The 16320-nt window shown below is 40.6% G+C and overlaps 1 protein-coding gene across 1 annotated transcript in view; it reads right to left on the bottom strand.

Moving 5' to 3' along the window:
• The window catches only part of LOC110974891 (gamma-aminobutyric acid type B receptor subunit 2-like), a 22194-nt gene extending 5874 nt beyond the window's left edge, over nt 1–16320 (bottom strand). Inside the window, exons 1-10 of the mRNA XM_022226822.2 lie at nt 15864–16320; nt 12588–12725; nt 9030–9200; nt 8037–8141; nt 6544–6609; nt 5454–5651; nt 5080–5313; nt 4189–4252; nt 3149–3235; nt 2180–2336 (exon numbers count right to left, since the gene is read on the bottom strand). Coding sequence (XP_022082514.2) covers nt 2180–2336; nt 3149–3235; nt 4189–4252; nt 5080–5313; nt 5454–5651; nt 6544–6609; nt 8037–8141; nt 9030–9200; nt 12588–12725; nt 15864–16109 — 1466 coding nt within the window. The 5' untranslated portion in view covers nt 16110–16320. The remainder of the gene's footprint in view (nt 1–2179; nt 2337–3148; nt 3236–4188; nt 4253–5079; nt 5314–5453; nt 5652–6543; nt 6610–8036; nt 8142–9029; nt 9201–12587; nt 12726–15863) is intronic.

Genomic DNA, 16320 nt, shown 5'->3' with positions numbered 1-16320 from the left:
GGTTAATATGCCCCAATCATGAGATGTGATTATAATGTATAAGGATCTCCGAAAAGTAAAAGCAGTATTCTTTCTAATGATACTTTGATGGTATCCTTCCTTTCATGCATGACTGGACACCATTGTCTTGAAAATGGGGCATCCGAACTCAGTTGTAACACTTTGGATGCACTCCGGGAGCTATTGAGCAAACTCCCGTCTCATCCTGAGGTCTCCACGCAAAAGTTGGTAGCGGATGTGCATTCCGTATGGATGGAACTGCAGGTCTAACTGCGTCATATTAAACGAAGAAGGGGACAGTCCAAGTCCATTCTTCCTGCAACTGGTTCCCCTTGGCTGTTCGACAAGTTGCTGTCGAACGGCAGCAACGTTTTCAGGGGTTCGCACTGGGCGCCTCCTTCCCGAATGACCCTTATTCAAATTAAGGCTTGTCCCTTGTCCCGGTATTTGCGCACATTTTCCCAGATGGCCGACTTTGACGGTGGATCCCTATCAGGGAAGGCTTCCCTAAATGCAGCTTGGGTGGCTTGAAAGCTCTTGTTTTCAAGAAATTTCGTCACGAAAAACACTCTTTGCTCATTGGTAAGTTGCACCAGGTTGCAGACTTGCTGTCCTGCTTCGAACACTTTTCAACACTGCGCTGGCCTACCCTGGGGCAAGTCAACACATTTAAACCAGATTATTGCATAACTTGAAAGTGACAAAAGGCAATTAACATGACCCTTTGTTGTTACTTTCAACCATGACAGAGGACAACCTCATTCACTGGTTTATCCAAAGTGTCACAACTGAGTTCGGATGCCCCATTTGCAATACAACGGTGTTCAGTCATGCATGATAGGAGGTATACCGTCAAGGCATCATTAGAAAGAATACTGCTTTTATTTTTCACAGATCCTTGTACGTTATAATCATATCTCATGGTTTGGGCATATTAACCCCTTTCCTCAGGGTTTGTTTTTTTCTGGGACACCCTGTACAGTGAACAAATCGGGGTATATTTATGGCAGCCGTCTTCCCGGTCAGTGTTTTTGTTCCATGGGGATACAAATGAGTAGACCGTCTGTGCATATCCCCCCACAACGAAAGCACTGACCGGCAAGATGGCTGCTGGTACATAAACCTATACAAGACACTTAAGTGATTCTTGAGTGCGTTACACAATCAAACTGGACCAAAGAAGGGTGCATTTTCCTTGCAACCTGTATGATACACTAATGACTAAGAAATGTCCACATCACCACCGCATAACTGCCAATTAAAATGAACACCCCCACTTTTTGTCCTTTCAAGCAGCTATAATATCTGTGCTTCCGCGCTGCCATTTGCGGTATTCAGGTTTGGTTATTGCCAAAACACACAATTGCCAAACAAAGCACCATCTCCGCGCACAAAGCATGTAAGGGTGGTGCAGCGGTTTTGCTCCAACAACACAGGAAAAACGTAATTGTTCTACGATTTTTTATTCAACGGCTTTAACGCTCGCCCATTCTGTGCGTTCATTTTTTCGTAATACCTGGAATGTTAGGAATTCAATTTAAAATAAACGATGATTATGTAAGTGTGCACCTTGGCAGGGACAATAGGGTACCAGCACTTCTCTTGATTCGTGGAATTTAATGAATTCTAGGAGAGTATTAGGTAACAATACATCAGTGTCCACTACGCAGGGACAATAATTTGGTTTTTTTGGGGGGGGGCCTTCGAATGTCAGGAATTTCCCAATCTAGATAGTAAGAATATATTAATGGGCCACTGTACTATTTCCCTGAGTTTTCAAAACACCTGGAGACTATTTAGTAAGTTCTTCAGTGTACATATGCAGCAAGGTATGAGACGGAGAGAACCCCCTCTGCTTTGTGTTGGTCATTGTCTCGCAGGAATCTGGGGAATTCCTTTCAGACATCTTGGGGGATGTGTCAAGTAACAATAGGCTGGAATGTGTACAGGGATTGGACATGTTGGGGGTACCCCTCGGTCTCATTTCTTACTGGGTATAAATACAAAAGATAGGCACCTAGTTCAACCGAGCTTTGCGTATCAATGGAACATGTAGACGCTTGAAATATCAGATCATACGTAAAGACTGTTAGTTACATTAGTTCATTTCTTTGATTAGCCCTCAACTTGAATTAAGCCAATCACCTATTTAGGGGTTGCGGTTTTTTTTCAGATCTACCTGTGTTTCCTCAAGATGAAATTGAAAGTGACGAAGCAAATGGCCAATGCACAGCCTACTCCAGCTATCACGCATGACGTAATAAAGACGACCGGATCAATCACATGAGGAAAAGATATGGTCTTGGTGTTGTCGGAATCGAATGGGGGGTTACCACCTGAATTAGACGAAGAGATTTTTTTCCAAAAGGAGACGCATCTTGTAAATTGTTTCGTTGAAGCAAAGTTTTTAATGAACTGTGATAAAATATACAGTATATTGAGCTAATACAAATAAATTCGACTTTTTTAGTCGAACTTACGCCTTTTCAACATGACGTATCCTGCGGGGGGCAAGTTGCCGACGGATTTTTTTCTCACAATTTTTCCCTTTTGTAGTACGACATGTGAGTAGGACAGAAAGTAATCGGTCTATCTTTTCATCAAAATTAGCACCCTAAACCTAAGAAACAACGTCATGAAATAAGAGCAAGGATGTCGGGACCTTAGATTAGGCTTTTGACATTATTTTCTCTCTCAACACAGTGTTAAGCCCGATGCCGTAAATACTTTTGAATTTGCTCCCCCGATATCAAAATCTGGATACGCCACTACATTTTAGTTTCAATGTTTAAAAGCAAAACTTTCAATGTTGAGCCGTCACTCAACCAAAGGAAAACGAATCAAAGACTAGGTCTAAAACTCTCAGCATCTAAGCTGTGGAAAAAGTGTATCTGCAAATAACCGAAAATAAATGATGTTGAAAAAGGAAATGAGGGTAAGCTGGATTGACGTCTGTGTTACAAGGAACTCAGCTCAAATTATTCGCTGATTGGTTTCCTGCTAGAAATAACATACCAACGTATCGTTGTTTACACGGCGAATATTACATGGCATACTACAATGAAACGATTTCTAAGACGTCATTCTGTAGGAGTCAGCATCTTTTGTCTCCTTTGTGTTTGAAAATGGTTAGGGCACAGGAACCTACCATTTTGATACCATATTTTTGCCGCTGAAATGATCCAGGAGATCTTTTCATCTTTTTCGTAGGTTCCTATGACAACCTCCTGACCTCCTGAAGGTAGGAAAACAGTAAATTAAGCCCTGACAGGAGTAATCCGGATTTATCTGCGTTTGTCAATAACTTTATTTTTTTATTTTGAATTTCCGAATCTCTGACACCAGAGATGTATGCATTTTATGCATAAAATGGCCAGTTTTGATTCCTATGGAAATCGATACCATCTGATAACGTGCACTAACTTTATGCCGTGAAATAACAAACTCGGTCGTTGTAAAAGGTGTATCACAGACCAAATCTAGGACAGTTTTAAGGACGGGAATTTTCATCACTTTTTAACGTTACCTTTATGGTTTCTTGGGCTGCAAGCTAAACTTTGCAGCGTTTAGCACACTAAATCAAATATTATCAAAAGCTGCTTTTCTCTGGTATTTCCAAAGAGTGAAGCTAACAACTTGACGATATAGGGATATAATCACTCTAAATGCTACATGAATTGAACAGAACCGATTTCAGTGGAAACCCGAGTGAAATTCAATGATATTCACTTGACTATTTACTGAATAAAAGAATCTTTAGAGTCAGTCTTGTCGCTACATGCCTTTGTATTAAAAACGCGAGTGGAATTTAGGCCTACTTGAATAGGGTAAAATGTCTTTGAAGGTTAGAGAGTACGTGTTTAAAACGTCTTTTTGGAAGGGGGGGCGCCATTACTCCGTGATCCGACAGAATTGTCGTAGCAACAGGGTGTTACAGATATGGATGCGCACTTTCACTGTGCAAATACCAACCTGTCCACTCGGATCTCGTCTCTTTTAAGGTTGTCTTTACTCAAGCAAAATAATGCACATACTTCATTCTATGAGTCAATGCTGACACAGGAATGAGGTGTCAAGAATCCAGAGGAAGGCACATATGCTACTGCATCATCTCCTTTAAGCGCCATGCATGCATGAAACAGGTTTATGCATAATTAATTACTCGTTTTCGCCATATGTAGTCCTTACCTCTGTTCTGTTCGATCAAGAAAAGCCCTATCCTGTCACCCCGTGCAGAGAAACTAACCGGTCCCTGGAAAAGAGGAGGATTTTTTAATTTCTACAAGGATAGGAAAAGCAAGCAGTAGAAATCCTCTTAAATAACCCTCAAGATCCTTCTTTTTCATATTTTTAGTCGTTTCCTGTGATTATTTTTGGCGTTTATGTAAAATCCTCTTCATTCAATTAGAGAGGATTTAATGGATTGTCTGGGTAGACGGTATCTGATATCGTGTACTCTTCACTTCCACGCTGAAGTGCAGTAATACATTCATAACAATCTACCGGGACATGTACGGCAGCAGCTGCTCTTGGGTTTCTTATCGATTTTTTTATGTGCGGGGGTACTGCACTTCAGATGCTTTCAGTAGTTCCTTGCCATGTTAAATGAACAAGGAGTACCAACTGCAAGGGGTGTATAATCACCCCAACTAAACCGATTAAGAAAACTTTGGCTGCAAAAGTGTACATGTTGTAGTACGTTAGATCTTAGTATAAATTGGGTGAAACGGCTAGACAGATAATGCAAGTGAGTACCGAGTTCTTTGAGTTAGAATTTGGAATCTACTGGTACACCTGCCTAATGTTTAGTTACTTAAGCAAAGTTTAAACAGTAAAGGATTTCTAAAGAAAAGATACTTTGATTTAAACACAGAATGCTGTTGATCCTTACAACTGTCAAGCATTCACTGAAAGCTTTTTTAACGACTGTCTGCAAAACCAATTCATTTTGAAAATATTAAATGAAAACACTCCCCTCTACCACTCAAACAATGTGACAACTGTAAACGCCATGTAGTTATTATTTTTCAGTATGAGCGTCATGATTCATAATCGCACGCCACCTAAAACAATTCTCACCGAAACTCCGTAGAACCGCACCCTCCTGATATGCTTCTCAAGGATGGACGCCATTCTGCGGTCTTTGTAGACGTACGACTCCAGCCGGCGTGGGTGCAACTCATTCAGAGAGCTGTTCAGTCCCAGTGCCAGGGCCCACATTCCGTCGTGGGCGTTGGCAGCTGGGTCTTGACCGTCGAGACCAATGGTCAGCCCCGTGGTGTCCCGGATGTGGTTGCGGAATTCTTGAGGTGTCTTAATCAAACGGAAACAATTGTTGTGAACATACAGAATAATTTAATTTAATACCAACAATCTAATTATTGAATATTGGTAAGGATTTATCACATAACTGTTACACAGAACGTTTAAAAATTTATCAAAGACAGATTTACCTGTCCAGAAACAGTCATTTTATCCACCCTCCCGTTCATGCTCCAAGTTACAGTCATATATCCCTCTGCCGCTTCTTGTATCATACTGCTGTTGCATCTGACACTTTCATCTGCGGTGGCCCTGTTATACCATTCAGGCGTGTAATAGCCGATGACAAACCACTGGTACTTTGCACCGTAGAGCCCTAATTTATAAGCCTTTGAAATATTAAAATGACAATGAAAAGATTAACATTCGTATGTTGGCAGCCGCAAGCTATACTAGTCAAGTCGAAAATTTGGCCAAATACACTGTATACTATCTTCAATTACCGAGATCCATTCAAAGGTATAGCCTTGCTGTTTAGAGCAAGAGTTTTTGTTGTTTATTTCTTTTGTTTCGTTTCTTCGTTTTTGAAGCCCCGTGCTTCGGAATGTGTAGACCAAACCTTCAGAATCATTTTCGAGGTGTCAGCTGGATAGTCATGTTCCAGTCGAAGAACAGCAACAGACTACATGCAGCATTGCGGCACTCAGTGATTATGAATAAAACGCGCTTTTGCTGTGGGTTTCTACGTACAACCTGAAATCAGACAATGTGTCTGCGAATGAAGCAAGCGAAGACACAATTAACCTTTTTTCTAAAGGTTCATTTTAAAGGGAAAGAAGGAAGAGAAACATCACAGCAAAGAGCAAGGCCGTTTTTCAATATACTCCATAAAAACACAGCTATAACAAGTGCTTAAATTGCAGGTTCGAAGAGACGAAATGAAATTAACGTGTTAGTGTATTTACAAGTTTACATTTAAAAGGCTTGTCCATTTCACAGCAACGCCACAATGTCTGGGTAAATAGAATGTTGCAGGAAAGAGGGCATGTTCATCAAAATAAGTCGCTTGACATACCCAACTATATTCATGAAGATTTCGTTTTGCTGAGAGCAACCGACGCCAGATTTCAAATATGACGGTGAAAAAGTGGCATAGGTTTTATTAGTATTAGTCGTCACACCGTACAGCCTATTTACAAAGACTTGTTCAATAATAAAATAAGGACCGAAAGACCTTGCAACTGTAAGGAGCTTAATTCCCCATGTGAGTTGTTTACCCACCGTGCAGAATACTTTCCTGGCTGTCGATTCGTAAAAGTTCCCAACGATGATACGAGCATCTTTAGTCTGTGGTTGAAAAACAATCACTCTTTAATGTCAATTTTAGACTGAATACTGTCCGTATAAAGTGTACGCGTTGCAGGAAATTTACACAGATTAATTCTGCTCGTTGTAAGGCTTGTATTTCGTCTGCGGAACAATACAGAAAAACATAACACGTATTCATTTTATAAAGGTAATAATAACAAGGCACCGCAATCTTCCAGGAAATGCTTACCTCAGCTTTACAGCCAGCTGCAGAACCAAAACGAAAAACAAGTCCCCAGATATACCCCCAAATTGACATAATAATAACAACAGGTTTTCAATGTACTTTTAATTAACTAAGATCAAAGCGCTTTCCTGCATTAAATTGCCCATCTCACTGGCCCATGAAACATTCCAAGTACCATCTAAGCCTTCTGGGAAATACGCCACCGTGCAGCTATATCAGCCCAAAGTAGCTAAATCTACCGCGATAACCATCACTGCCCTCACAGAGTACCTAATTACTCCCGGGTGGAGACAGGTGATGAGTGACAAAGTGCCTTGCACAACGGCACACACATCCTGATCCCATAAACCCGGAACCTGCGGCTTTACCCGCCAACTACGAATCCAATGCTCACGACCGCGAGGCAACAGCATTTCACTTGTGAAATGATATTAAAATTAAAACTTCGCATTTTAAAATTCGGGATCATTTAGGTCCAGCTTTATAATGCTTTGCCCTCAAATGTAAATACATGTTCTTTCCCAAGCGGCATTTGAATTCAACGATATTTATATCACATAAGTGCAACATTCTTGCAGCTGATGAAAAACAAGATAGCCAGTCGAACCTTCATTTTGCGCAGTCAGAAATATTATCCTTCTACAGTTTAAGCACAGCCCGTGGCATTCAGGAATTGATCACTTTTGACCCTTGAAGGATTCAAATGATAAAGCAAATGAAATGACACTTTGGCACCGAGGGCCAAGGATGACATCAATACGAGTTTGTAACGGCGCGTACAAATTGTCTTTTAAACCGGATGAGTAGTCACTGATTAAACTTCAAACAACCGCAAAGCAGTAATTGCTTTAGGGCGAGCTTCCGATTTCCTGTCCATTTCCTTTCTGATTGACAAAGGTCAAGGCTTCCACGAGTCACCTCAAATTCCCTCAATAATACTGTTATGCCGAATCCCTGAAGAAACTACGAAACGCAATAATAGGATTGAGCACCTCACCATTTCAAAGAGTTTCTGTCAGACCTCTTTACCTAATCGAACGATGGTCGCCCTAGACTCGGCCAAGGAAGTGTATCTTCCATTAGCATATTTAATGTACGGCGGACACCAAACTGGGGCACTATTTCATTTGGGTGAAATCTTTTGCGTTTACTCAAAATTTATCCACCGTATCATGCTGTGCACTAGCCGAGGCGCTTTAGACGCCTCTCCGGATCGTACCTTTATTCTTCGCAGTGCCTCGGTTGGATCTTCGCTGAAGCTCTCCGCTGCTATAATGGAAAAGTTGGCATTGGCCTCAAGCAGCCGCTGCAATTCACGTGAAACCTTGATGAGGATCAAGGGTAGATAATCAGAGATTACCATGATCAGTTATTGATTTCAATCGGTTGCGCCAATAAAAAAGTAACCGATCCATGAATGTCAGTGATAAGAGAATGACTTGACAGTTTTTAAAGGCTGGATTACAGTCTAATATAATACTTTTACTTGTAATGTCAAGAACATAAGTGGAACACCTCTTTCTCCTTTTTTGTTTACAGCTTTAGTACATGTATGATATTGAAGCAAACGAGTAGGAAACTACTAAAAACGTACACTTTTAAATTAATACCTGAGTTACGGGTAATGATCGATGTGTCGCCATAGAATGAATGTTGATTGGACAAATCTCAGTTATAAAAACAAACCATGTTGAACAAAAAGAATACTGGAGAGTTCCAAGCTTCAATGTTGCTGAGAAACGATGGGAGAGTTTGGAGAATTTTCACCGATCACCAACTTGTGCTGGCAGATCTTATAGTATAGTGGAGTCTATAGTTTGGGGTCAAGTTCGTATTAGGTTGGTAACGGTTTTTAATTATCTTTCTATTCCTAAGGGTCACAAAACATAATTTCGAACCTCAGAAATATCACAAAGATTACGTGGCCAAGTTGTCCATTTCTGGCCCCAAAAGAATGTTGTCCCATTAACAATAATTATTTTGGTACTTCTTTAGTTAAAACAGTTCTGTCAACCACTTTAAAAGCAAAGGAGGGACTTCTCTGCAGCTTTTGCGTGAAGTATACTTTTCCCCGCATCAACACCACCACCCTAGACGGTTGCTGTAATGACAACTTTTGGAACAGAGCCACGCTTGAGTTTACTCTTCTGTGGTAGTGCTGTATCAGTCACAAAAAGGAATCCAAAGGAAATTAATTTTCCTTCCCCCTTACCCCATTGTGCGGTTCTTTGGTCTCGTGTAGTGTGGCGACCTTACCCCAGCCGAACTGCCTGAAGATCTCAAGCTGAACTGGCGGGATCTCGGAGGCCGAAGCGATGGTCCTGAAGAAGTACGGATAAGTCGACCGAACGGACAACTCAATGGCCGAGGACGCAAAGGCCATCTTAAAAAAAGACACACGGTTTGATGCAGAAACATGAATAAAACTCAAAAACCTCTTGGCTGATAACGCAACTTGCAGTGTGGTTTCTAGGCAAACTATGACATCTTCTCTGTCACACTATGACTACACAGTTTTATATACATCGCCTTGCAAACCAAAAGGACTGAAAGATAATTCGTACTTCCTGATCGTTTTCGGTCTTATTCCTGGAATGCGTTTTATAAATTGGAAACAGACCACTGGGATGGCACTATAGACTATAGTTATGTTTTATAACCGCTGTACCTTCCAAGTTTCCTATTCAATGAACTATTTCCTATTCAGAACATTGAGGTACATTTTCACATGTTTAATCGAAGATTTTAAATGATTTGTCAGAATTGGCAGCTACTTATTTGTCACAAAATTTCATCATATTGCTTTCAATTTACCTCTCAACATTAAAGAATGAAGTAACCTCGCCTTCCACTGAAATGTGGCCGACTCATGAATAAAATCTATGCAGCGAGCCAGCAAACAGACATGAACCTTATCAAATAAGATGCGGGAAGGCAACCATGCAGGGCAGGAGGCCAACCAGCAAATTCGAAGGCAGCAAATCAAGTAAAAGCCCGCAGAGGATTCGGTGGAACGTTTTCAACATCCTTGATTCCGGTATGTTATCGAGCACAACCACTGTCAGGGCAAAATGTGCCCTTTTCCCCGAAGCCTAATCAAACCTCGATGCACACGCAGTAATTTTCTAACAAAGCATTTCCGTGGGACTCGTTCCTTCGTTTTTGCTTTGCCTCGAATGGGTTTTCACACCTGTGAAGGACATACAATCAGGCGACTGAGCATATTCAATCGGGTGTGATTTAGATTTTGTTAGTATGTCTCGTGGCCACTAAAGATGAAAGCATTTTAAACGCACCATAGAATTGATACGGGGTGCATCATAAACGACCGATGGGAAGTGAAGACCTACATAATCTTTCCTCGACAAATGAACTGATGTCAGTTGGAAAAAATGCTGAAATATTCCAGACGTTGAAATTTGAGAATAGAGATGTGTCGTCACGGTGGTCGGGGGCGATCCTCCACGACAGACAATTGTCTCGCGCCTGTTTCTGGCTGTTTCATTAATCGCCTTTGATTAAGCTTTTCTGTGTACTGATGGTTTGTAAGTGTGACGTCACTTCAGTTTAAACCATGCCCACTGCACATGCACTACACATAGATTTACCTGCATTGATCGCCGTTTACATTGACATTGACACGAAACTTCAGCGATCATGATATGAGAGCCTGCAAATTGTGGCGCGTCTGTCTTTGTGACGAGATCATCAGTAAAACTGTGACTTCATACTCGGTAATATGTACACACAACAGCTATGTTGACAAAGTGACGAAACAGTTAAAGATATGAAAGTATAAACAACAAGATATTTTCCCCCATGGAATTTAAGCCTTTTGAGATTATTTATATTTTATATTATTTTGACCAAAGGAATTATCATTTTTGACTAAACTAATGCTTGTTACTCCAAATGGACGTAATTATTTCCAAGGGACAGTTTATTTTAAGGCATGGTAGGATAGACAGGGAAATAGTCAAACTGAGTTCACAAACGAATACGCTCATCGTATTGCATAAGTAATTGTTTCAGTCAGTGAATAAAAGCCAAGGGTGAGTGATGTTTTCAGACCTAGCAGTTTTCACTGTAATTAATGATTTTAAAGTAATTACCTTTATTTGTGAGTTGACGTTCGGTGGACTTTTTCTTTAAAATGTAAGCCGTGCCCTTGATATGTTGAAATTTGGCATTACAAAACAAAACAGATATTTAAAAAAATAACACAAACACTGCACACATAGAAAGAAAAATATTGTAATGCTCGCCAGTCACTGCGGTTTTTGGCAGCGCCTTCTTTTGCTTTTCAAGGACTAGCATTTTGCATGTAGAGTAAGTAATCATTTTTGCAACAAATCTTAGACGTTCACCAATTTAAGGGCTGTCTGGGTTGATGCCAGGTGTTCGAATTAATGAGCAGTCCTCTCTGAATGTTCCCTCAATAATGACCGCCAAAGCTTAATCCCTCTTAAGCAAATTTAGAGTTATGTCTTGACTATGCATAATCATGTTAGGGAAACCCACAAAAGGACTCTTAGAGGCGTTTTCTAGTAATTCTATTTTGGCTTGCATAGGAAAGAGCAAAGAAAGCTTTTCCTTCCCACGTAATCTTCAATTTGGCATCTTTGCGTAAATGAAAAGGTTAAAAATGTTGCAGGTTTGTTCTGATTGAAATTTTGCAAACTTCCCCCTTCCCAAAAGCGGCTACTGTGAATTGCAGCACCTTCCGTTAGCTTGGGTTAGTTTGAATGCTTATCTTGTATCTGCGATTTTACAAATGTCAGATGCCTACCATTCTGCGACATGCCACATTTGATATGACTGTTCTGTGTGCAAGAACGTTGTTATTTGAATTACTGCCGTCTGAAAAGACCTGATGTGGAAATCGAATAACCGAAGCAACTTCATAAATGCTGCTGTGCACACCCTGAGGCAAGAAGCTAACAAGATACAGTATTTGTGCTGCATTGTTTGTCAGCGTAGGAATCTTTCTTAAAGTTTTGAAATAGTTGCGTTACTTGGGATCGATTTTCCAATAAGCACTTAGCATTCTTGGTTTAACTCGTTGGGGCAGTCTGCAGATCGCTCTTTCGTACTCATGCTGCTAAAGATTGATCAGCGGAACTAACAACCACTAATACGTCTTGGAAACCCTAAAGCCATCTAACTTCTGCACTTTTGAAGCCAACAGTGGCCGTGCCCCAGGGGCAGAAGTTGAGGAATTCCTTTTCACAACGACACGCTTACGTCGTGCATGAGGGTAAGTTAAACTTCAATCAACTGTTATTGATCTTCTGCCAAATTAAATGCATTGCTGTTGGTTTGACGCCAGATTTACCTTAGAAATCAAGGGGCAATATCTGCGCGCGTATATTTTTTGTATGTGTGCAGCTTGCCAAACCTTTATCCATTGATGACGCCTCGCGTAGTTGTTTACGCCAAATCTTCCGATTTTGAATTTAAGTGCTGTTGCAGGCTGTGATCAAAGTTTTCAGAGCAAAACGTGCGAATTAAAAAAAAAATGGTCTCCTTGCCAACAGAGGAACTACAAAAGATTTCTTGATACTATTTGTTTTCGTCACAAATCTTTCAGATTTACTGGAAAAAATACTCAACAATTCTGTGCTAATTATTTCCCGGATCCCTTCTTAACACGGGAAGTGCTGAAGGGGAGTACTTTTTTGAAGTTACAATTATTATTTTGTCTACGACAGTGGTTCACAACTCCACTGCACTGACGCCCTGCTAGTCGGAACACCTGTACAGCCCTTACTTGGGTTAACGCCCACAAGCTGGTGACCCCTGTCACGTCCCGAGTTACTGTCGACAAGAGCTCTCCCAGCACGGCTATCTTGACCGGTTCACGGTGGTACAGGTCGAACAAGGCAGTCATGGCCACAGCACTGGACGCCTGAACCAAAGCAAATGACAAAAGCATGTAGCTTGAAATCTGAAAATGGCAACGAGATTATTGTTGCCCATAACGACTAGTTTATTACAACCTCAAAACTCTAATATGCTTGTGAGAGAAGCGTTTTACCATTAGGACTGGCAAATGTTTTAGAAATGTTGTTCATGGTTGTTTAAATGTTGTACGGTAACAAAGAATATTGAAACATAAAAAAAGTCAACGATGATTTTGAAAACCCTGTTCATTACCAAAGTCCGGGTTTGCTGTTCTGTTTATAATTTACTGTCTAGTGACGGTTCCATTTATGTTTTCATCGTCTGCATTAGCTAATCAACGTCTTTGTGAATTATGTTTATTTAAATTAGTATGTTGCTTTTAAATGTTTACTTAATCTTTCCAGTCATAAACTTCAATATCAATTTGAAGCACCCTTCCAAACGGTCTCATTCTGTGACCATTCAAGTTTGACCTTTACGATTGGTTTGTTCTAATGGTGTGATTTTGGCTTGGAGTTTAGAATTTAAATTGGCTTTCATATTAAAACAAATCAATAAGATTTCTGATTTGCAATGCAGGTTGTCGAAGAGGACCCCTTTTCCCCGTTTCCTTAGGTCACTCGTTTCAATCTGTAGCAACGGGAAAGCACACATGCCTTTGAACTTGTCGATTGGCAGAATGATTTCACCATGGAGACAATCATCTTCTGTATGTCATTGCATTAAAGCCTCCTTCACAAATGCGAGAAGCAATGCTCGTGCAGGATTTGGGTTTGCACTGGCGACATCATGGGGCAAACAAAAGGTTTTTTTTTTTACCCGTGTGGGTGCTCTTGCAAAGTGAGGGAAGAGCATTTCATTGATATTATCAATTAGAGTCAGTAAAGAATCTGGGACATGGAAACAGCACGGACGTATATAAAAAAACCTGGATTTGTAACGCCTTTGTATAAAAAAGGAGTCAACCAGCGGCCATTTTACCGAGCCGAACACAAAAGCGTGGGTTCGCTCCCTTCTATTGACGTCAGGAAGAACAAAGGCGGGCATCGCGAGGAAAGCTTTGTCTTTGGCTCAGTGAAATGGCCGCGAGTGGATTCAATGATCTCTATAAGCTGATTAAGGGCATTGTAAGTCCAGATTTTCTTATACACGTCCGTGGAAAACAGGCACATTGTGAAGTAAGCTAAACCTAAACATAGACATAAAGACGGCGTGCCGCTATAACACAGGTAAGACATGCTAACTTGCTGAGAAGCGGTAAACATGACCAGCGCGAACAAAATGTGTCCTTCTCAACACGGGAGCTTAAATGGCCATCTGGAGTTCCTTGACGTAATAGACATTTGTAAGATATGTATTTGTATGAAACATTTTCAAGATATTTTATTGTAGTTCTTCAGTACATGTATAACGCGAATTGTAGTTCAGTTGAGCCGCAAAATCTTTCCACTATTATTTCCTTTAAAATGAGTCTGTGGTAAGGTATAACAGATACAATCCTCACCACAGAGATAAAAAAGAAGACAATAAATAAAGAATTAAAAAAAAATCTGCAGACGTTGGTAGTTCTGACTCTGGACATCCCGCCCTCTTAACCTAAACCTGTTTTCAAAGAAGTTATCCAAAGTTTAAAGAGTCATTTCCTGCAGAAAGCTCTGGTAGTCTCGGGTAAGTAATACATGCGGAATAAAATTGTACCTATTGGCTTCATATTCGAGATTACAACTCTTCAGATTATCTCTTTTTCAAATCTTTGTCAGGGTATCGTCAATATCACATGGCATCCTTGTCACAATAAGGAGAAAACAAAGTATTCGAAACAGTACCGGTTTCAATACCACTTACCACGTTGACAAACGATTGAGGAGCATTTAACTCAATTTGAATTGTACATCTGTTGGTTTAAAGAGGTTGTTTAATCAAAATTAATACTTTCTGCACTGTACGGGTTTTTGAAAAAAACAATGAAACAAGCGAAACTGTAAAACGTCCATAGTTCTTGAGATTTCCATGTTTTTTTTTCAATATTACCAAATCGGTTCAATCACTCTTTGCCCTGGGCATTTACAGCGTGCATTCTCCTGAGCCAGTCTGAATCGAACGTTTAAGACCTTTCAAGCACATTATCTACTCCCTGATTAAGTTTCAGTCAGAGTGTAATTCCGTTTGTCCACCCATTAATTCGGAATGCATGTTTCAACCACTTTGGTAAAATAGAAAATACTCTCCCTCTGAGGAGGGACAATGGGTTAACTGCTCAAATATTGAAGAGAGCTAGAAACATGGAGAGACAGATTCATCCATTATGACTTAAATTAAATAAGGCCTGACCTCAAAAAGGACATCGGTTAGCCAAATCAGTGTTGGGGACTTTTCATGTAAGAGTTGATGTCAAACTGCATTTCGTTTTAAATGTATGGTACACTTAAAACATTGTCTAAATGGCGAATGAAAGTGCCATAACAGTTTATGCCCCAGGCTGACCCATGGCTCAATAAGAAAATAATGAAAACCGACAATCTGGGCAGTACAGATATGCAGAATGGTCATAAATAATTTCATCTTTTTGCATGGAGATGTTATCTTGTTGCGGCTGTTGTCAGTTTGGGAGATATTACGAACCATCTTTAACTCGGGCGAATGAGTATATTGCGTGGGTAAGCAATTAAAAAAAAATGTTGTCACAGTGGCACTTCTTGGCTTCATTACTGCATGGTACTCCGCAAAAATCCGTAAACCAATTGCAATGCTGATAACTTCAGAAACAACGTAACGGAAAACCTCTTTGGACACTACAGGGGGAACTTGTAAGAGGTTGATAGGCAAGGTACTTAGACATTTCTCGATCTCTGTGCGCTACCAATACCTAACTAGCTGTAACCCATGCTCGACGACGTGATGTGGACACAACATGAAGAAACTAACACAAATATTACATACATCCCGCACATGATTTATGGATAGTAAATAGCTCTGAAGTCCAGAATACTCAATGATAACGCAAAGAAAGGAAGAAAACCCGTTACATGGATATTTTCAGAGACTGACGTAACGCCTCCTGAATTTGTGGTCGCAAAATAACCCATACAAAACCTGTTCTTTTCGAAACTTACTTTGGAGTCAGTTTGATCTACTGTCATACCTTGGTGTCGTTGTAGTCAAGGACCAGCTGGTAGTCGGCCAGCAGGTCCGATCTGTTGTTGATCTGTCTGATGGCGAGCTCCACGGCGGTAAGGCCCTGCAGTCCGTACTCACCGATCCAGCCGGGGGCTGAGAGGGGAAACAGCCCGGCTACGTGAAGCGCGGTGCCTGCCGCTGAGGTCAGCCCGTGCAACAGCCCCAAAGTTATGGCACAAAAAATCAATCGAAGCATTATTTTCACCTTCATGAAAATCTAATTCATGCTCAATACAAATACGTTTCGACAGTAAGAGGTATGAAATCTCCATCAAAACATGACTGTCATCTCTGAAAGTAAAAGATGGAGTCTAGGAATTCCCTTCATCGATTACGCTTTTGACTTTGGTCTTGTCAACCAAATCTCTTGTTTCTGCGCTTCCTCCCACGTTCCAATCGAGTCATCTCATACAACGACAGCA

This window comes from Acanthaster planci, linkage group LG20 (genome assembly GCF_054643075.1).
Source record: "Acanthaster planci isolate LZ-2023a linkage group LG20, COTS_SCS, whole genome shotgun sequence".
Classification (NCBI taxonomy): domain Eukaryota; kingdom Metazoa; phylum Echinodermata; class Asteroidea; order Valvatida; family Acanthasteridae; genus Acanthaster; species Acanthaster planci.
This window is presented reverse-complemented; position numbering and strand designations above follow the sequence as displayed.